This window comes from Lissotriton helveticus, chromosome 1_1 (assembly GCF_964261635.1).
Source record: "Lissotriton helveticus chromosome 1_1, aLisHel1.1, whole genome shotgun sequence".
In the NCBI taxonomy this organism is placed as follows: Eukaryota; Metazoa; Chordata; class Amphibia; order Caudata; family Salamandridae; genus Lissotriton; species Lissotriton helveticus.
The window spans coordinates 132,071,907-132,093,634 of record NC_136057.1 but is presented as its reverse complement, the minus strand read 5'-3'; the positions used below and the strand labels follow the sequence as shown (position 1 = coordinate 132,093,634).

General features: G+C 49.1%; 1 protein-coding gene across 1 annotated transcript in view; it reads right to left on the bottom strand.

Annotated features, from left to right (window-relative positions):
- Positions 1-21,728, bottom strand: part of LOC144769680 (uncharacterized) — a 117,598-nt gene that overhangs the window by 31,395 nt on the left and 64,475 nt on the right. The window contains exon 3 of the mRNA XM_078653895.1: positions 6,015-6,035. Coding sequence (XP_078510021.1) covers positions 6,015-6,035 — 21 coding nt within the window. The remainder of the gene's footprint in view (positions 1-6,014; positions 6,036-21,728) is intronic.

Genomic DNA, 21,728 nt, shown 5'->3' with positions numbered 1-21,728 from the left:
GTAGTTCGGACTGGACTGTTCCCATGGGGCAACAGGGTCAGAGCTGATTTGCATATCGCCATTGTCTAACCCAGGGTGGTGTGGAGTGCAAAAAAACGATGGATTTGGGCCCAGATCTTTTGACTGGGGGAGTGTGTGACATTGATCCACATTCAGTCCATCACTTGTTGTTTTTGCAATTGCCGCCCTAAGTGCGCTGGGGATGCCCAGACGTGGGTCCCAGGCACTCCACACCACTTGGAGTCAAGCTAGCCGGGCTGAAGAGAGGTGTTACCTCGAAACCGGTCCGGTCCTCGGATGCTTGATTCCGTTCTGGGAAGGACATGGCTTTTGTAGTTCGGACTGGACTGTTCCCATGGGGCAACAGGGTCAGAGCTGATTTGCATATCGCCATTGTCTAACCCAGGGTGGTGTGGAGTGCAAAAAAATGATGGATTTGGGCCCAGATCTTTTGACTGGGGGAGTGTGTGACATTGATCCACATTCAGTCCATCACTTGTTGTTTTTGCAATTGCCGCCCTAAGTGCGCTGGGGATGCCCAGACGTGGGTCCCAGGCACTCCACACCACTTGGAGTCAAGCTAGCCGGGCTGAAGAGAGGTGTTACCTCGAAACCGGTCCGGTCCTCGGATGCTTGATTCCGTTCTGGGAAGGACATGGCTTTTGTAGTTCGGACTGGACTGTTCCCATGGGGCAACAGGGTCAGAGCTGATTTGCATATCGCCATTGTCTAACCCAGGGTGGTGTGGAGTGCAAAAAAACGATGGATTTGGGCCCAGATCTTTTGACTGGGGGAGTGTGTGACATTGATCCACATTCAGTCCATCACTTGTTGTTTTTGCAATTGCCGCCCTAAGTGCGCTGGGGATGCCCAGACGTGGGTCCCAGGCACTCCACACCACTTGGAGTCAAGCTAGCCGGGCTGAAGAGAGGTGTTACCTCGAAACCGGTCCGGTCCTCGGATGCTTGATTCCGTTCTGGGAAGGACATGGCTTTTGTAGTTCGGACTGGACTGTTCCCATGGGGCAACAGGGTCAGAGCTGATTTGCATATCGCCATTGTCTAACCCAGGGTGGTGTGGAGTGCAAAAAAACGATGGATTTGGGCCCAGATCTTTTGACTGGGGGAGTGTGTGACATTGATCCACATTCAGTCCATCACTTGTTGTTTTTGCAATTGCCGCCCTAAGTGCGCTGGGGATGCCCAGACGTGGGTCCCAGGCACTCCACACCACTTGGAGTCAAGCTAGCCGGGCTGAAGAGAGGTGTTACCTCGAAACCGGTCCGGTCCTCGGATGCTTGATTCCGTTCTGGGAAGGACATGGCTTTTGTAGTTCGGACTGGACTGTTCCCATGGGGCAACAGGGTCAGAGCTGATTTGCATATCGCCATTGTCTAACCCAGGGTGGTGTGGAGTGCAAAAAAACGATGGATTTGGGCCCAGATCTTTTGACTGGGGGAGTGTGTGACATTGATCCACATTCAGTCCATCACTTGTTGTTTTTGCAATTGCCGCCCTAAGTGCGCTGGGGATGCCCAGACGTGGGTCCCAGGCACTCCACACCACTTGGAGTCAAGCTAGCCGGGCTGAAGAGAGGTGTTACCTCGAAACCGGTCCGGTCCTCGGATGCTTGATTCCGTTCTGGGAAGGACATGGCTTTTGTAGTTCGGACTGGACTGTTCCCATGGGGCAACAGGGTCAGAGCTGATTTGCATATCGCCATTGTCTAACCCAGGGTGGTGTGGAGTGCAAAAAAACGATGGATTTGGGCCCAGATCTTTTGACTGGGGGAGTGTGTGACATTGATCCACATTCAGTCCATCACTTGTTGTTTTTGCAATTGCCGCCCTAAGTGCGCTGGGGATGCCCAGACGTGGGTCCCAGGCACTCCACACCACTTGGAGTCAAGCTAGCCGGGCTGAAGAGAGGTGTTACCTCGAAACCGGTCCGGTCCTCGGATGCTTGATTCCGTTCTGGGAAGGACATGGCTTTTGTAGTTCGGACTGGACTGTTCCCATGGGGCAACAGGGTCAGAGCTGATTTGCATATCGCCATTGTCTAACCCAGGGTGGTGTGGAGTGCAAAAAAACGATGGATTTGGGCCCAGATCTTTTGACTGGGGGAGTGTGTGACATTGATCCACATTCAGTCCATCACTTGTTGTTTTTGCAATAAGGAGAAATGCAGCCTCTCAGGTCAGGCCCATGGGTGACAACCTCCAGGAGATCTCAACAAGACCAGTGTAGCAGGCATGCAGCTAGAGTAAAGGATGTGCATGGGGGAGGAAAGGAACACATAGTATACAATAAAAAAAATTACATGAACATTGAGGATGGTGACTTGCAAACAGTCAGTGTCCAGAGCGTACTGCTCCTGGGAGAGTAGTTTAGTGTACCTGTGGCCGACAAGAATTAGAGCTCTGAGTAGTCGGGACCAGCAGTGCGCCCAGAGTCATAAAACCAACCAAAACAGGTCGGACAAAATACAGGCGGAAGGCAAAAAGTTCAGGGATGACCCTGCAAAAAGGGCCAAGTCCAACACTGGTTCTCTCTACTACAACATTGGTTGCAGAATTGAAGATTGGTTTGGAGTTTGGCAGACTGGTTATTGCATCACAAATGTGACAGATATCCCAGTCCATCTTACTACAATTGGCACTGGATTAAATGCACTTCTAATGTGGCGGGCGGGATACTCGTCATGCTTGTGATGGAGTAACCTGTCCACCAAAATCTAAGTGAGACCCTTGGTGTACATCATATCCAGTGTCATTTAAGTGTCAGCCCAAGCCGAGACCACCATCTAACCGTCCCCATTTCAGCTGGTCACTGGTAGGTCAATTCCGAAGCCAATACCTTAGAGCAGAACCAAACTAGGCGCAGAGTCCAGCTCCGAGGTCTTGGGTAATAAACGGTTCCTATATTTCTCTGAACTGACCAAAACTTGCAGACTCCTCTCTAAACAGGTTACCCAAAGGAAGGGGGTGCGCACCTCCATGGGCCTACTCTACACCATACAGCAGACCGAGTCCTGATCCACAACTTTCATCGCCAGGGGAAAGAAAGCAAGTTTGAACGGCCCTTCAAAGTAGTCTTTTCAACTCCTACTGCTGACAAGGTCGAAGGGAAAGAGTCATGGTACCACTTGTCAGATATTTGCTTGGACTCATCACTACCACAACCATCAAAGGAGTCACCATCACAAACTTTTTCTAATATGAACTAATTACACTTTGGGGACAGAAGCGCCCGTAGGGCTACCTCCGGACTTTGCGAACACTTTGCAGAAAGGAGCGCCCCTAGGGCTACCCCCGGACATTACATTGACTCTTTCATATCCCGACTAAAAATATTCACCTGTGTATTGTCTTTTGCCCTATGTGCTTTTATGTTTCTTCAGCTATGAGTCACCGTACTGGAACAGGTGAAGTTCAGCAAAGGACACCAGGTAAAGTGGTCTAGTGAGTGTCCTGGGATCTAAACCGTTTAACATAGAACTTCACCACATACAACGATTACATAGTGCACTAATACACAGCACCTGGTCTCAACATATGATCTTAGTGGGGAGCAAAGCATCTACCCAACTCCTGCTATGATTGCTCATTCACACCCCATGCAGTGGGTTCAGACTATACCTGTCCCAGGAGGTACCGCCCAACACAGCCTCATGCTGAATAAAAGCCAAACTCCAGCCCAACACTATAGCAGCACAGGAAGTCACAGTGAACCTAACCAAGTACGTTATCAAACCTGAACTCCTTTACATCCTGACACAGCAGGATGAGATCCAATCCAATGTAGACAAACTCAATAAAAAGGGGAAGGCATGGTCTTAGAACACACACAGGGCCTAAACCCATCCCCTATAAGGGTTTCTTGGAGTTCACAAGCCCTCAGCCCTGTGCAATAACGTGTCTGCACAAGTACCAACCTATGGACCAAGGCTAGCCCATAGTGTAACTGGAGGTGTGTTTATGTACAACAAGTGGAACCCCAAGGTTCGGTTTACCTGCAGAGCCATAAATTTGGGGAACAAAAGTGACAACATGTCCTGTGGAGTCAGGATGAATGACACTTTCCTGACCTCATGCCAAGACTCCTGGAAATCAGAGGCAGGAGTTACACATGGATAGAAGGTAAGAAGAAACCCAGTGTGGTCAGGAAGCTACCAGTGTATTCCTTGTGTTTTAGGGGAAGGGGACAATACCTGTTGGGGTGAACAGCCAAATGCAAGAGTATAACCAATAATAATGATATGCAGTGGGGCACCTCCACCTTGATGGACTACTAATGGTAATGCAGCGACCACGCCTACACCCAGCTGGTCCCAGACTGGAGAAGGATCTCCAGTCACCGGCTACATACCAAAATTGGTGATACCGAGAGAAGATCTATCTGCACTGCATCACCACCCCATCAGCAAAGGCACCACGCTTCTACCCCAAGTATGCAAAAAAAGGTCAGCAGAATACTTTGGTTGGGACAGATTCAAGACATTCCTAAAGAGATCTGTCTCTTCACCGATGCGCAAATAGGTGTAGGAGGTTCAACCAGCTTCATCAATGGAAGGGTGTGTATGCGCCAAGATAGGTACAGCATGCTCTACCTTCATAACATGAAAGACCAGGACAATGGCACACTGTCAATCGTCATCCAAACACTGCACAACCTACAGCTGGTCATGATTAAAGAAGGATCACAGGTTTGTTTACCTGGGTACCAAGGTGGATCGCAGGCCAATGCAAAGCCTAGTTACCAGTGGTTGTAATCTTGCTCTTGTCTGCTGCCCCCTACAACTAATACGTGACTGTGGGGGGGCGCAAGAGAGCGCAAGGCAAGATGGCCGCTCTGTAGAGAAGCTCCACCGGCCGAGCCATCAATCCGCTTAAAATCATTGTCTTCCTGTCCTGGTTGACGCCCTACCTATAGGAACCGAGCAGCGGAGTGCTACGGGCTACTTTGCTCATGCTAATCTGGACTCTGCGTGGACAGCTGGCCGAGCGAGAGGCTGGTGATTCCCCGGACCCGCGCTGACAACATGGCGGCCCAGGAGTTGCTCTGAGCGTGAGGCTTTGGTGAGCTTCTGGTGGTGCCGGACGGGGCCTGTTGGCACTGTGGTGAAGTTGCGCTGCCCAGCTGGTGACCGGTGAGTAGTATCACTTTGATTGGGAGTGGCGGGCATCCCGGTGTAAGATATGTTAGTACCTGGGGGGCGGGCCGGCTTCTGATCCTTGCCTGCGCGGCGCACCGGTTGCGGGCTTCTGGAGGCGGTGTCGATCTTCTGCCGCACTGGGCTGTTGGCCTCGCCCGCAGCCAAGCTACCGTGGACCACTGCTGAGAGCGGCCCGGCAACCCGGATGAGTGCCTCAGTGTGCCTGCTTCTCAGCTGCAGCCTACCGCGCAGCTGTACCCTACTGGGCTTCACCCGGCTGCGCTCGAGGGGACTCCGCTGACATTCGCTTTCTGGTCTTTGTACGAGAGATCGTCCTGCGGAGGGATCGCCGCGCGCTGTGTGCACTGACGACCAGCGATGGCCTCGATCCAGGGTGAGGGATCTGCGTGGTGCACCCAGTGGGCCTACTTCTGCTGCGACCGGGGGGCCATTTGATCGTCCTTGCTGTGTGGCTGAGAGTGGCATCGCACTCAGCGAGACATTGTTGGGACTAGGGGGAGTGTGCGCTACCGCGGATAGGTGCCCACCCCCCCATTGGACACCCCTCACCACTCACCCGCTCCTCTGCTGACTGTGACCGTTCACCCCGCCATCTCTGCTTGTTCTGCCCCGAATAGAGGTGCGGTGGAGTGCAGCCCTGTCGGAGATCCAGCCCATTCTCTCTCCTCTTCCCTGTGGCGGTGCTGTCGCGTATACTCCTACGGTGACCGGTGGACCTGGCGACTCGTTTTTGGGCCTGGTCCATATTGTGCTTTGGAGCGGGGACACTGACCTTCCGCGGGCCTGCGCTCTCTCAGTGGCATTGTCCGCGCAAGTCTTGCAAGATACCAGCTGACGAACCCCTGATGCTGTGAGCTCGCACTGCGGATTGGGAGGCACTGCGGGCACCCTCCCAAGTACTGGCCCTGAACGCACCTCCACCATATCCTCACTATCTTGCCTTCCTCTTGTTGCTCGCCATCTCCATGTGCTGTGCCACGACGCTGTAACGAGGGGTGCTCCACTGGCATTCGTGCTGTGATTCGCTACTGAATTTCTGTCACTGCCCAAGATTGTTGGACACTGTGTGGCGGGCAGCCCCTAGCTGGTAATGTCCTCACCATTCTCTCATTCTTTAGTTCAGCGCTATCGCTATGGGGAAGTTTGAGCGCAGGCACCTACGCCTCACATTTGAGCCCCGCAAATCGGACAAACATCTCAACACACTGCCTCTGACTCGGAGGCTGATGTTCCCAGCAACCATTTAACGAATATTGATAAAACTCTTCATGTGGTCCAGGCCAGCTTGCAGTCCATCGATGGGAAAATTAATAATCTGAACGCATGCATCACATGTCCCCGAAGCTGGATAAACATGCGCTGCGCCTGGGGGAAGCGGAAACGCGTATTTCTGGCGCTGAAGATGGCTTGCAACAGGTGACCACCGGAGCAACATCTATGGAGAAGGTGCTGGCTGTTATACAGGCCCACAATGAGGATTTGGAAACCAGATCAAGACGTAACAACATGCAAATCACTCGCCTGCCAGAGTCTACAAACACGGGCAGTCTTGAGACCTATGTGGAGAACCTCCCATTAAGGCCAGTCTTTTGAATTATAGCGATGGGGACACTGTCCTCCGTATGGCTCGAGAGAAAGGTACCATCACTCACGAGGGGAACACTCTTGCCTTTTACCTCGACTTTACTGAAGCTGTCCAGGAGGCCTGGAGAGAATACCAACCTGTTAAGAAACTTCTCATCTCTGGGCAGATACCCTATGTTGCACATAGAAGTCAATGGAAAGCCAATTATCTTCAACAGCCAGAAATCAGCGATGGACATCCCAAGACTCTTATTCGCCATAGCCGGTCCCCCAACACTGCGGCTGGGGACGACGGTGGGGGCTCCGATGAGATGGCAATGACAAATCCAGGTCATGTGAGTTGTGGATGGTGTGCACCTCTGTTTCGCTTCACTTTTGGGGTGACCTATATCACCCTGTCCGTCTGTTATGGTGGGCTCTGGCATGCGAGCTGCAGACATTAAGCAAGCACTTGACCTGTATTGATGTTATTTACCTCATTGTTTGAACTCGCAATGATTATTAATGTGGGTACTTTCATATTGTTTTATGATATTGCGATACAGTGGCCAGGAACTGTTCTCAGACTTGCTCGGCCACCTCTCATTTCACCGGGTGGGGTACTGTGCTCCAGCGCTCCCTCATGGGTATTCCCCACAGCTGGTTATTCCCTTGGTGTTGCACTCAGGGATTGTTTTGGAGGGTTTGGATGGCTTTGGCATGTTGGGGACGCTAAAGTGGGTGGGGGGTGTTGGTGGGTGGGTTAAATTTGTAGGGTTCGTTTATGTGGCTGATCTTTTTATTGAAGCTGTGAGGATTGCATATGTACCTTCACTCACTACAGTGGAATTATGCTCAATGTATAACCCGCTAAAGTTCTGCATCTAGCTCACACTTTAATCACCTGTTTAACATTGAACATACGGGGACTTAACTCACCCAAAAACATTTGCCAGGTCTTAGCGTATCTGGATTGGCATGAGGGTAAAAGTAAAGTAAAGTCCACATTTGTAAAGCGCACAATCACCCGTAAGGGTCTCTAGGCGCTGGGGGCCGTCGAGAAGATTAAGCGAGCTATTGCCCAGAGTCACATGGTGCTGGGCTAACCTGCCGCCGGAGCCGGGGATCGAACCGTGGTCCCCAGATTCCGGCGTCGGTCGCCCTGGCCGCGGCGCCACAGGGTACAATTGTCCTTTTGCAAGAAACACACTTAACCCGCCTGTCTGAAGTTCACGTTGGGGAGCAGTGGGCTGGGTACCGTTTGGCCTCTTCCTACTCCTACTACTCCCGTGGAGTGCTCACGCTCATTAAGAAAAACCTCCCCTTCACGATGATCAAAACCTGCGTCGATGATGTAGGATGATATGCCCTGGTACAGGGGAAGTTGGCGGACAGTTTAATCACGATTGTAAACACTTATGGCCCAAAATATAGATGATCCCGCCTTCTTTGAGCGCATCATTTCCACGCTACGGGATTGGCCCGATGCGGTGATTTTGTGGGGAGGTTCCCTTAATACACACAATAGAGGGATTGCCTCGCACACTATCCCATCACAGCCCAGTCTGCCTTCGCCTACAAATTCCGTGCATTGTTCACAAATCATTCACCTGGCGCTTTCGGCATGAGGCTCTGCTGGACTCCTTTTATGTTGAAACTGTTCGCGTGGCTATAGTGCAATACTTTGATCACAACAAGGGGTCGGTTGACAGTGCTACGACCCTTTGCGAAGATTTTAAAGCCACTATTCGGGGCACTTGTATTGACACGTCAGCTGGTATCTTGCAAGACTTCCGCGGACAGCTTGCTAAGCTGGAAACAACCTTGCAGCGTCTTGAGCGTGACTATGAGAATGCACCCTGCACTCAGACACTGGCGACAATTAAAGAGTCCATTTTGGAATATAATGAGATGTGGAGAAAGAGGTTAAGTATATATCTAAGCGCCATGTAGCCCGTGCTTAAGTGGAGGGTGGATGGTCGGGACGCCATCTAGCTAACAAATTTAAAGTTCGTATTGATCGGCACACTATTACTAAGATCACCGACGCAGCAGGCCAGGATCACTACACCACTCAGGAGATTCTAGCACAGTTTAAAACCACTTATGCGGATTTATGCACCATTCAGGGGGGCGACCCACACTGAGGACCTAGATGCATACATATCAGACATAGCCCTTGCGTTGCTTTCAGATGGGCAAAGGTAGTTTCTTAGCCAACCAATTACAGAAGAAGATATTCGCGTGCCTATCATATCCTATCCAAACAAGAAAGCCCCTGGCTCTGATGGGTTTCCCAGTGAATTTTATAAACAAAACACAGAAGAATTAACCCCCCATATCTTTGCAAATTACTCCGAGGCATACGACACTGGTCAACTGCCGCCAACCCTTAGGGAAGCTCTGATTATCACATTACTCAAAAACGATAAAACGCCTTATCGTTGCGACTCTTACCGACCACAGTCGCTTATCAACACAGACGCCAAAATATTGGCCAAAATTATTGCCACCAGGCTGCAGCCACTCATGCAAGGCCTGGTCCTTCAGGACCTTGGCTCCAAGCAGCGGCTGTCATGTTACACACCACCAAGGCCTTTGAGTCCATAGAATGGGGCTACCTTTTTTATATTCTGGGCTTTCCTCCTATTTTAATCAATTGGATAGGTCTGCTGTACAATGACCCTGTGGTGTGGATCCGGGTACAGGGTAGTACTTCAGTCCCTATCTGCATAACCAGGGTGACTTGGCAGGGGTGCCCCCTTTTGCCCCTCGTTTTTGCGATCAAGCTAGAACCCCTTGCCAGTACAATTAGACAACGGCATCGAGCCTCAGGCCTCCAATTTGTCCACTGTCCCGTCAGTATCTCGCTGTACGCGGATGACATGTTGCTTTTTATACGGGAGTCACGCGATTTCATGGCACCAGTTTTAAGGGAATATATTCGCTTTGGGTTGTTCTCAGGCCTACACATTAATTGAACTAAATCAATGGTAGTGCCGCTAACAGAAAGCACCCTGACTCATGAGCTTGTGTTCCCGCTTGTGTGGTCCACGGACCCTGTTAAATATTTGGGAGTGTGGGTTCATAGAGACCCCGACACGGTTATCCGCGAGAATTATGGCACTGCATATACGAAGTTAGAACAACAGGTGGACATATGGGTGAAGCTCCCATTATTGCTGGCTGATCGCATTGAACTTATCAAGATGGTCGTACTCAATTTTTATACCTGTTCAGCAACATACCGATTCCACTCACTAAACAATTTTTTAAAACTGTGCTCCTCCGGTTGATTTGGAGTGGTAAACAGGCTCATGTCAACTGGGAGACACTTACTTTAGATTATAAAAATAGAGGCTTCAGCGTGCCTAACCTTTATTTGTACTATTTGTGTACTCGTGCACAATACTGGTTCAGGCCACACGATTTCATCCCACATGTGGCAGTGGGAGATCGAGACGCACACCCTGTTCCTTTATGCTCCATGCTGACTCACACTCATCGACAGACACCGCGCTCTGAGATCAACACTGTTGACACTACTATAGCGGCCTGGCAGGCCTTGGGCCACATGGCTGGGAAATTACCGTTATATTCCCCTCTGTTGCCGCTTGCATTCCACTCGAACTTAGCCGTGACGCATGAGGCGGGAGCTATGCACACTCTGCAGCTGGCAGGAATAGATAAACTGCTGGACCTAAACCACAATGGTGTTTTTTGACAGATGATGATCTTATTTACATGCAGAATAAAACACCATTATTTATATTCCTTTTCCACAGGTTAAAGAAAGCGGTAGAGACACATTATCTTACTTTCCCTGAAGAACCTCCCACTCTACAGACTCAACACATCATGCTTTTCAGTCAGACTCGAAGTAAAATCCTTACCAAACTTTACCACTCTGCTAGAGCAGAAAAGCCCCTGCCATACAACAAAAGTCTGGAGAAATGGAATACATATTTGACTCCGCCACCAACATTGCAAGACTGGGAGCACTGCTGCTTGCTTACTGGTACCCTAACTTCCAATGGCAATCTTCGAATAATTCATTTCAAATACATCCATCAGGCTTATCACTTTCCACATAAGTTGTTAAAATATGGGCTTAGAGACACTGATGCATGTAAGTGGATGCTGACTTCTGGCACTTAGCCTGTGTGGCCTGCAGGGTGTAGAAGTTCTGGAATGATGTGGTTCGTATACTATCTACTATGGTCAATGCCGAGCTACAATGCTCTCCGCACGTCTGTTTGCTGGGCTTGGTTCCGTCCTTGAAGGGAGCTACAGGTAAACGTGTGAGAGTAGCTTTACGCGTGGCCAAGAGACGCATGGCTATGACTTGGGAGGGCACGGCTGGGCCTTCGCCTGCACAATGGCTCAAGGATTGGGTGTACTGCCGGGACAACCTAGTGCTAGATGCTGAGGAACTCCCCACCTCCTCTCGGCCTAATGATATTTGGAAGACCCTCCTACAGTACTTATGATCTGTTGAACACGATGAGTCCCCCAGCTAATGTGGAACGCTGAGTATATTATTCCTTTGATTGCATGTACGCTACCTCACTACGATACACAGATTGTAACTCTGTCACTGCTGTTTGATATATGCATAATTGACACTGGTTGTTAAATGTGTTTTTACTTACATGTGCAGTTTGATGCTACCTTTGAAATTGCATATGTTTCAATAAAAACTTCCCAAAAAAAACTAATATGTGACTGTGCGAAGAAGGTTACCCTCAAAATAGGGGCAATACACCCGATTAGGACACCCAATGCCAAGGGAAACACTCACACCACAAGCCAGAAACAAGAACCGCCCATGCTCAAGCCACTGACACAAACAGCCAGGGTAGAAGCTGATAACTCAATTAGAGGGGGGAATGTTAGCTTCAGAGTAATTAATAGAAAGATCCTGCTCTTAGGAGTCCAGCACACCACAGAACAACTGTTGCCTGCACTACCTAAATAACCGTAAAACACTTGTTACGGTTTCAGTGGCACTTTATCAGATCAACATAACACAGCTACCCTCTGTTCACCTCTAGCACTTCATGTGATGGAGACACGAGATATGTAAAAAGCCTCAAACACACCTGGAAGTAATTCACAAATGGCCCGAGGATGTAATACCTAAAGAAACAACCCAGAAGCACACACTCAAATACAAATAAATGCACAGCAGAGAGCCTGCGTTCTGGCCAAAGATGATGCCAGCGCAGCTGGTCAGTTGCATCCATCAGATAAAGCCCACACAATGCCTAGCAGTAAACTTTCCCCTACATAACACACACAACACACTCGACCACCTGGACCAACTCCGAATGTGACCTCCAGTTGGTATTTATGGTCCTTTTTAGGTCTCGGCCTAGAGACGCGCGAAGCGCGTTCTCGGCAGAGAACTATTGTAATCATGTCAGCCGCCAAAGCCGACAAAAGGAGACAAGAGCTGGGCACGCGCCCAGCAATCCTAATGGGAGAGGGAGGGACAAGTGCTGGCCACGCGTGGATTCAGTCGCGCGCACGCTCACGGCGCCAGCGTCCCCGCCGCGCGCCGATCACTGCTCTCTTCCTGGCCGGCATCGAGAAGTTTCGCAAGGCAGTGAGGGCACTGAGAGGTAGGTGCTTGTTCAGAATGTTATGTCCTCTAATTGCATGGACTTGAGTGAGTGCAGAGTGGTGAGTGCAGAGTGGTGAGTAGTGAGTGAAGAGTAGTGAGTGCAGAGAAGTGAGTGCAGAGTAGTGAGTAGTGAGTGCAGAGTAGTGAGTAGTATGGTGAGTGCAGAGTAGTGAGTGGTGAGTAGTGAGTAGTGAGTGGTGAGTGCAGAGTGGTGAGTGCAGAGTAGTGAGTGCACAGTAGTGAGTGCAGAGTAGTGAGTAGTGAGTGCAGAGTAGTGAGTAGTGAGTGCAGAGTAGTGAGTAGTGAGTAGTGAGTGCAGAGTAGTGAGTAGTGAGTGCAGAGTAGTGAGTAGTGAGTGCAGAGTAGTGAGTGCAGAGTAGTGAGTAGTGAGTGCAGAGTAGTGAGTGCAGAGTAGTGAGTAGTGAGTGCAGAGTAGTGAGTGCAGAGTAGTGAGTAGTAAGTGCAGAGTAGTGAGTGCAGAGTAGTGAGTGCAGAGTAGTGAGTGCAGAGTAGTGAGTAGTGAGTGCAGAGTAGTGAGTAATGAGTAGTAAGTGCAGAGTAGTGAGTAATGAGTAGTGAGTGCAGAGTAGTGAGTAGTGAGTGCAGAGTAGTGAGTAGTGAGTGAGTGCAGAGTAGTGAGTAGTGAGTGCAGTGTAGTGAGTAGTGAGTAGTGAGTGCAGAGTAGTGAGTAGTGAGTAGTGAGTGCAGAGTAGTGAGTGCAAAGTAGTGAGTAGTGATTGCAGAGTAGTGAGTGCAGAGTAGTGAGTGCAGAGTAGTGAGTGGTGAGTGCAGAGTGGTGAGTGCAGAGTGGTGAGTGCAGAGTGGTGAGTAGTGAGTAGTGAGTGCAGAGTAGTGAGTAGTGAGTGCAGAGTAGTGAGTGCAGAGTAGTGAGTAGTGAGTGCAGAGTAGTGAGTAGTGAGTGCAGAGTAGTGAGTAGTGAGTGCAGAGTAGTGAGTGCAGAGTAGTGAGTAGTGAGTGCAGAGTAGTGAGTGCAGAGTAGTGAGTAGTGAGTGCAGAGTAGTGACTAGTGAGTGCAGAGTAGTGAGTGCAGAGTAGTGAGTGCAGAGTAGTGAGTAGTGAGTGCAGAATAGTGAGTAGTGAGTGCAGAGTAGTGAGTGCAGAGTAGTGAGTAGTGAGTGAGTGCAGAGTAGTGAGTAGTGAGTGCAGAGTAGTGAGTAGTAAGTGCAGAGTAGTGAGTGCAGAGTAGTGAGTAGTGAGTGCAGAGTAGTGAGTAGTGAGTGCAGAGTAGTGAGTAGTGAGTGCAGAGTAGTGAGTAGTGAGTGCAGAGTAGTGAGTAGTGAGTAGTGAGTGCAGAGTAGTGAGTAGTGAGTAGTGAGTGCAGAGTAGTGAGTGCAGAGTAGTGAGTGCAGAGTAGTGAGTAGTGAGTGCAGAGTAGTGAGTGCAGAGTAGTGAGTAGTGAGTGCAGAGTAGTGAGTAATGAGTAGTGAGTGCAGAGTAGTGAGTGCAGAGTAGTGAGTGCAGAGTAGTGAGTAGTGAGTGCAGAATAGTGAGTAGTGAGTGCAGAGTAGTGAGTGCAGAGTAGTGAGTAGTGAGTGAGTGCAGAGTAGTGAGTAGTGAGTGCAGAGTAGTGAGTAGTAAGTGCAGAGTAGTGAGTGCAGAGTAGTGAGTAGTGAGTGCAGAGTAGTGAGTGCAGAGTAGTGAGTAGTGAGTGCAGAGTAGTGAGTAGTGAGTAGTGAGTGCAGAGTAGTGAGTGCAGAGTAGTGAGTGCAGAGTAGTGAGTGCATGTGCAGAGTGCGAGTGCGAGTGCAGAGTTGTGAGTGCAGAGTGTGAAGTGTGTGAGTGTGTAGGGTGAGCAGTGTGTGAGCGTGCAGGGTTAACAGTCTGTGAGCGTGCAGGGTGAACATTGTGTGAGCGTGTAGGGTGAGCAGTGTGTGAGCGTGCAGGGTGAGCAATGTGTGAGCGTGTAGGGTGAGCAGTGTGTGAGCGTGCAGGGTTAACAGTCTGTGAGCGTGCAGGGTGAACATTGTGTGAGCGTGTAGGGTGAGCAGTTTGTGAGCGTGTAGGGTGAGCAGTGTGTGAGCGTGCAGGGTGAACAGTGTGTGAGCGTGCAGGGTGAACAGTGTGTGAGTGTGCAGGGTGAACAGTTTGTGAGTGTGCAAGGTGAACAGTTTGTGAGTGTGCAGGGTGAACAATTCCAATCCAAACCACATAATTCCATTACACACCACATGCATACACTCCATAACACATGGTTAAAAGACATTGCCATTTACAAAGCCATTAGCTTTAACTCAAATAAATCCGAGACCTATTGCATTTCCAATGCTTGTTTATAAGGGTGGAATAAAGTATCTAAACACGATATCTATGACCCACTGTACCGGTATTTCCGGGGAATTTCAGGACACAGCTGTAGGAGATGTGGCAGCTATTCCTCGCCATTATTGTTAAATTAAACTTAAATTGTTCCTGATTACTGAGTCTCGCTGTTCTCCTTTTTGATAATCAGAACCTGCTTCAACATAGCTATGGTTACAACATTCTATGTCAGTCCACGGAGGCTTCAGATTATGCTTCTATTTGCTTTACTGACATAAACAGTAACCAATAAACTTTAAAATAGCAGAACCCCGGAAGGACAACCCCCTTCATAGTATGCACCAATCACTTAATGGTCATTGGTATAAATGTCTGTGACGCAATACTTATTCCTCTTTCTTTGCTGCTGCAGCAGCGAGTTAAGTGCTTTATCTTTATAATTACTGAGTTTTAATGTTGTATAATTTGTAATTGGATTGATATTGGTAATAGTCGGGTACTGTATTCACGCTCAACCCGTGAGATCGTATGGGCGGGCAGCGTTATTATTGCTGACTATTGTGTTTAAAGTGTTATTGTGGTAATTTGACCGCATTTGATCCGTATGGTCTTAATATCATGCTGAGTTTCAAGTTATTGGCAGCGGTGGTTTGAGTGGAGCAGGAGCTAGTAATGTAATGTAATGTGTAAATGTGTTGGACTTGTAAAGCGCACAGCTGCCCGTGAGGGTCCCGGCGCTGAAGACCGCTGGGGAACCAATCCTGGCTTCCCTGTGAGATGGTCCCTTCTGGGTATCTCCAAGGTGAAACCAGGCATCCCCGGCGTCTGTGGTGGGCCGTTGTAGAGATGAGGCAAGCTTAATGCCCAGAGTTGCAGAGTGTGATCCCTGGTTAGAGTAGGCACCGAAGCTTGAATTGTCGAGTCCGCTGACCCTGGTCCATGACCCTGCCGCGTCGGGAATTGAACCCTGGTCCCGGGCCGTTCTCTGCTTCCGGGTCTGCCGCGTCTAACCAGTGAGCCACACCTCTCCGCAGGCACGCTTTGCGCACTCAGGGGCAGTCCGTTTTCTATGGCCCTTTGCCTCGCGCATAATCAGTTTCTCTTCTTGATTGGCTGAACGTGCACTCGTGAGTAAGCACTGCTCAAACCCTGGTCTCTAACGAACGCCGGACGGGGTTGAAAACGTCACAAGGCTCTGCCCTATGGGGAATGAATGGGTGGCGCCCTCCACTAAGAGAAATATTAATAAAAAGAAGATAGAATAGTTAGTTAGGGACATCAGGTAGGGGCTGCATTGGACCAGACTTTCAAAACACTGTACTCAGCAGAGTTGGGTTTGAAGCTCAGATTAAGTGACTGTTAAATTAGTCAGGGATTCAGGGTCGGTTCACCCTGGTCATTCCCCCCTAAAGTTCCTCCACATATCTCCGTATCACGATGGCGTACTACACCGAGGAGATTGATCAGTGAGCTGATTATTACGATTACACAGAGTTTGAGGTGGTGCCCTACGAGCACCAGATGGAGGAACAATTGGTGGAAGCCCTGGATACCCACGTCCAGGATTCTGTGAACAGGGCACTCGTCAAGGCGCTACAGCCATTTACGAAGCCCCTGAAAAGTTATGGAAAATGAAAGTTTAAGGCTTCCCTGGGTGAGTCTTCACAACTATCCTCAGGGGAGGGTACTTTCACAAGTAGCGTCCAGTGTCATTTAGGATCATGGGTATGGTGGCTCCATTCTTTTGGGAAATTCATTCCTGCTGATTCCAGGGGGGAGGCGGAGGAGTCTTCTCCAGCCGTCTTGGACACTTCAGACTCAGATCAGGACGCAGAGGAGCCTAAAAAGGCGACAAAGAGAAAGAGCAAAACGCATCATGTGAGCAGTGTTTCAACTAATAAGAACCTGCTTCTTGACCCCAGAAATATTGTACACCCGAGGTCTATGGAATGGGTAGCATGTGTGGAAGTGGCACACTATGTACAGGAGAACCTCCGACAGGGCTTTGAGCAGGAGCTGCGCACCACATTGAGATCTGAATGTCCTAGACCGGCCTTACTGGGCAAGGTGGCTGACACACCAGAACTGGACCTAATATCGCCACGTTCCTAAAAACGTTTTCTAAAGAACCCAAAAGGGCCTGGATTGAGCATGGAGAGGGTGCCAGGAAAAGTTAATAGATGTCTTTGGTCCTCTCATGAAGATTCTTGATGCGGCGGTACAGGACAAAGATTCCAAAACCCCCTTAGACGTGACAGATATATTAGAATGGGCACATAAGGCTCTCAGTTTCCTGGGCAAGTCAAATTGTGCACTATCGACCGAGAGGAGACGATCTTTCCTAATGAGGATTGACCCGCAACTGGCGGGCATGGCCACAACCAAAGCCAGAACCCTGGCGAACAGGTTATTGTTCGGCGACAAATTTGTAAAGGAGTTGGGGAAATATGTGGCGACATTCTCGGCACTGGACAAAGCCCAAAGTAATATTAAAAAGGTTTTCCACACTGGCCTATTTACCAGGACCGGACGCTTCAGGGGTCGAGCGACTGGCCGTGGATTTAATCAGACCTCCAGAGGTTTTGACCAGAGAGGACGTGGGGGAGCCCAGCGGTCCAATTTTTATCCCAACATAAATCGCGGTGGCAGAGGCAGACATCAAAAAGGAGATTATCGAGGACAGAGTAACAACAGAGATACCTCCTACTCAGGTAAACTTGATTCAGAGTGGGGATGTACAAGTGGGGGGTCAGATTGCTTTGTTTATACACAAGTGGGAGAACCTGACAAGCGACCCTTGGGTACATCAGACTGTAAGAGGTTTATAGACAATGAAGTGGCATCACTGATGCGCATAGGAGCAATTATAGAGACAGAACCTCACGATCACGGCTTCATCAGCACTGTGTTTCTAGTCCCAAAGAAAGACCTGGGCTTTCGGTTGGTATTAAATCTCAGAGAGTTCAACTCGTGGGTGGTGGATCGCTACTTCAAGATGGAGGGCATACATTTCCTTCGAGATTTACTTTTAGAAAGAGATTGGATTGTGCTTCTCGATTTAAAAGACGCATATCTTGTGGTACCCATTTTCCCTCCAGATGGTATGAATTCTCCGCAATGCCGTTCGGACTCTCGTCTGCCCCTTGGTGTTTCACCAAACTCCTCAAACCGGTAGTATAGTTCTTAAGAGAGAGAGGGGTCAGACTCATCGTTTACTTGGACGACATTCTTATCATGGCTCAGACTATGAATACAGTCTTTTGACATCTAGCATGGATGGCTCAACTTTTTCGGGAATTGGGGTTCGTCATCAACTCAGACAAGTCTATACTGACTCCAGCACAGTCGATGGAGTTTTTGGGGTTCCAGGTTAACTCGTTAATGGCATAGTTATTGCTCCCACTGAGGAAAAGAATTGCAATCAAGAAGGAATTGAGGAGAGCACTTGCCTCTCAGACTATATCCTTACTGACGCTGGTCAGGTTGGTAGGCCTGTTAGCGTAGTCGATTCAAGCCATCTTCCCAGGTCCCTTTCACTACAGGGCACTCCAAAGGTTAAAAATTATGCATTTACGCAAGGGCCTGGGCTACACGGAACAGATTCAGCTAAATGCAGATGCCAGGACAGAAATTTCCTGGTGGCTGGAACACATGGATGCATGGAATGGCAAGGCTATATTCGCGTCAGTCCCAGAAGTCGCGATCGAGTCCGATGCCAGCAGATGCTGCTGGGGAGCCCGCTGCGGCTTCGTGGAGAGGGGGGGGATGGTCTGCGGAGGAATTGAAACTCCACTTAAATTGTCTGTAACTTTTGGCGGGCTTATTTGCGATCAGGACGCTTTCCCCTCAGAAGGCGAGTTGTTGTACACTCCTGCGGATGGACAATACCTCAGCAGTGAGATATATCAACCGTCTGGATGGCACAAGAACTCGGCTGTTGGTGGAGATAGCCAAGGATTTCTGGCATTATTGCCTTGTGAACCACATGTCATGTGATGGCGGAGAACATTCCGGGCAACACCAATGTGGTGGCAGATTGGAACTTGCGCTTCCTTTGAGATTTCAGCGATTGGCAGCTTCACCCCACACTATTCCGACAACTGAACGACAAGTGGGGCCCTGGTTTGATAAATATGTTTGCGTCCAGGCTGAATTCACAACTGCCTCGGTTTTATAGTTGGCAACCAGATCCTCTGGCGAGCAACTCTGACGCATTTCTTAAATCATGGACGACGGTTATGCTGTATGCATTTCCTCCATTCGTCATGATTCAGAGAGTTTTGGCGCAGATCCGCAGATAGAGAGCGGAGGTGATGTTGATATCCCCGTGTTGGAGGGCACGCGCGTGGTCCCAGCAGTGCTGGCTCTGTCGTGTGCACCTCCACTACGTCTGCTAACGTTTCCAGAGATTTTGACTGACCCTCTGGATCTCCCTCATTCATTAGTACATCAGGGGCAGTTGTCCCTCATGGCATGGAGACTTTCAGGAGACGCTGGCAGATGCGGGGAGATTCTGAGGACACAATGTTTTTCTTGTCTCAATCCTGGGCCCCCCGCAACGCATAAGCAATATGAGTCAGCCTGGTGTAAGTGGGTTAGTTGGCGTGCTGAACGACAGGGGGATCCCGTGGGATCCGGAATCCATACAATAGTTAACTTCCTGTCAGATATGGCAAGTAAAGGTTCTGTATGCGCTGGAGTCTTTTCTGTAGTTTGGCAGTGGTTCCCGCGTAGAGGGTGTTCCCGTAGTCCAATCGGATGGTGACGAGTGCCTGGGTGACCGTCTTCGTAGGGGAAGAACTAGACCGATATATGATTTGCCATGGTTGGGATGTTCGTCCTATACCTGGTAGTAATTCTAATTACTTTTAGTTACATCAGTCTAATGATCGCAACACATTTGCTTCAAAATAGAGTATGATTGTTTCAATAAATGTATTGTAAACTTTGTGTATTTCTTAGGTTTACTACGGGCATGCATGAGGGAGTAAGAGAGTAATGAAAGGGGAGGATCCATTTCCACGGTTCTCTTGGGGATAGAGGGTCGTGTTTGAGATTGCTGAAATCACCTGTTACTCTGGGAAGATTAGGAGTTCAGTTGAGCACTGTGAGATATCAGGATTGGGCCGACAGGTACTGACATTGTAGAGAGACTCAGTCCCTACACTCTGACGTCCTGTCGTCCTAACAAACAGTTACAACCACAAAAGCAAAGAAACAGCTCAAGACACAAGTAGAAACAGCTGGATTCCTGATCGAGAGCACTTGCAGCAACATATGGACTTATGGGATAGACCACATCAATAGAGATAATATTCTCATGGATTAGAGTTCTCTTTAGAAGATCAACATCACTTAAGACTTTGTGGTACCCATTTCACAGAAATAGCTTTAAAAGTCAAGTATGTATGCTTAGATATGACTTTACAATATGTAGTTTGGCAGATTTCAGTTGTATTAGTAAATCCTGCTGACACTGTATCCTTTTCTCGGGTTGGAATTATGTCCCTGCAGTGACTTCGGGTCAAGAGCAGGTGTAAATAATGGCAGCAATGAAATATTTCTGTTTTTTTGTTATTTGAGGTGTTGAGACATTTGGTGAGAGTAGGAAAACTGAGACTTCTGGAAATGATCAAGATACCTGTGTGTGTGGAGAACAGGCGAACTCTGGACACCAATGGACACTTGAAAAGTATAATGGAGTCAGTGAGCCTGGAGGCTTGAAAAGTTACCAACTACAATAAAAGCTCTGGTAAGGACAGTAGAAGGAAGACTGGAAATTGGAATGAATCTAGTTCTGAGATTACCATCAACTCCAGAACTTTCATCCTCCTTTGAGACCCGAACTTTCACGTAGAGGACCGTCATGACTGAAATTCAAATACCCTCCTCAAAAGCCTTACGAACCCCAACCATACTCAGCACATCCACCACCTCTGGACAAGCCGCCTCTGCTGGAAGAACACCTCAGAGAAGGACACCTCTCAAAGCACAGCAGCAACAACCTAGTGGAAGACATCAAAAACTTCAATGAATGGATCACCACCTGCACCAACAACCTGGCTCCCTCAAGCAAAGGAAAAACAAATCAAGCTCACAAAAACAAGCCAGCTGGTATACAGAACTCTGGATTGTGATGCAGCACTGGAATCACTTGGAAAGCAAGTGGAGAATGATCCAAGACATCGCAGACAATGACGTCTTCAAATCTGCCCTGACATGCTTCCACCAGCATGTCTGAAATGCCAAGTAAACAGCCCTTACCAACTGCATTGAAGCCAGCAACAAATAAATCTTTTTCATGATCAGACAATTCATGGTGCTGCAGCCACCCCCAGCAACATCACCCCTTACAGGACCCACTGCAGCAAACTCTGTAACTTCTTTTGGCAGGCGATCACATCCACCTTTGCCAACGTCAACCTTCAACCTGACAACAGCAACCTCGCAGCCAGTCTTCCAATCTCAGCTGAAGAATGGACCTTGACCATGTAGAACGGCATCACCACAAACGAGACTGCTGCAACCATGAAGACCATCCACTCCGGAGCCCCATGAGACCCATGCCTCCACCACACTTTCAACAAAGGTCTAACCACCATCAGTGAAGTCCTCACTCCCATCCTGGATGACTCCATCAATGCGGTCCTCTTCCCAGAAACCTGGAAGCAGGCAGCAGTCATAGCCCTGCTGAGGAAACCCCCTGAGGACTTCACCAAACTCTCCAACTACTGAACAATCTCCCTCCAATCATACATGGCCAAAGTCCAAGAGAAAACCATCAAGAAGTGTCTGACCAGCTACCTCGTGAACCACTAGCTCCTCAAGGCCACCCAATCTGGACGCAGGCCCAACCAGACTATGGAAACAGCGCCCATTGAACCTACCTACGCCATTCGCATGATCCTAGACAGAGGAGAGGGTAAGGCCGTCATACTATTGAACCTCATGGCAGTGCGTCACATGGTACCACATCTCATCCTCATCAGGTGCCTTCACATGATCGAGATTCAAGAACCTGCACACAATTGATCTGCTCCTTCCAGATAAAAAGAACTCCGACAGTCAACCTGATGTCATACCCC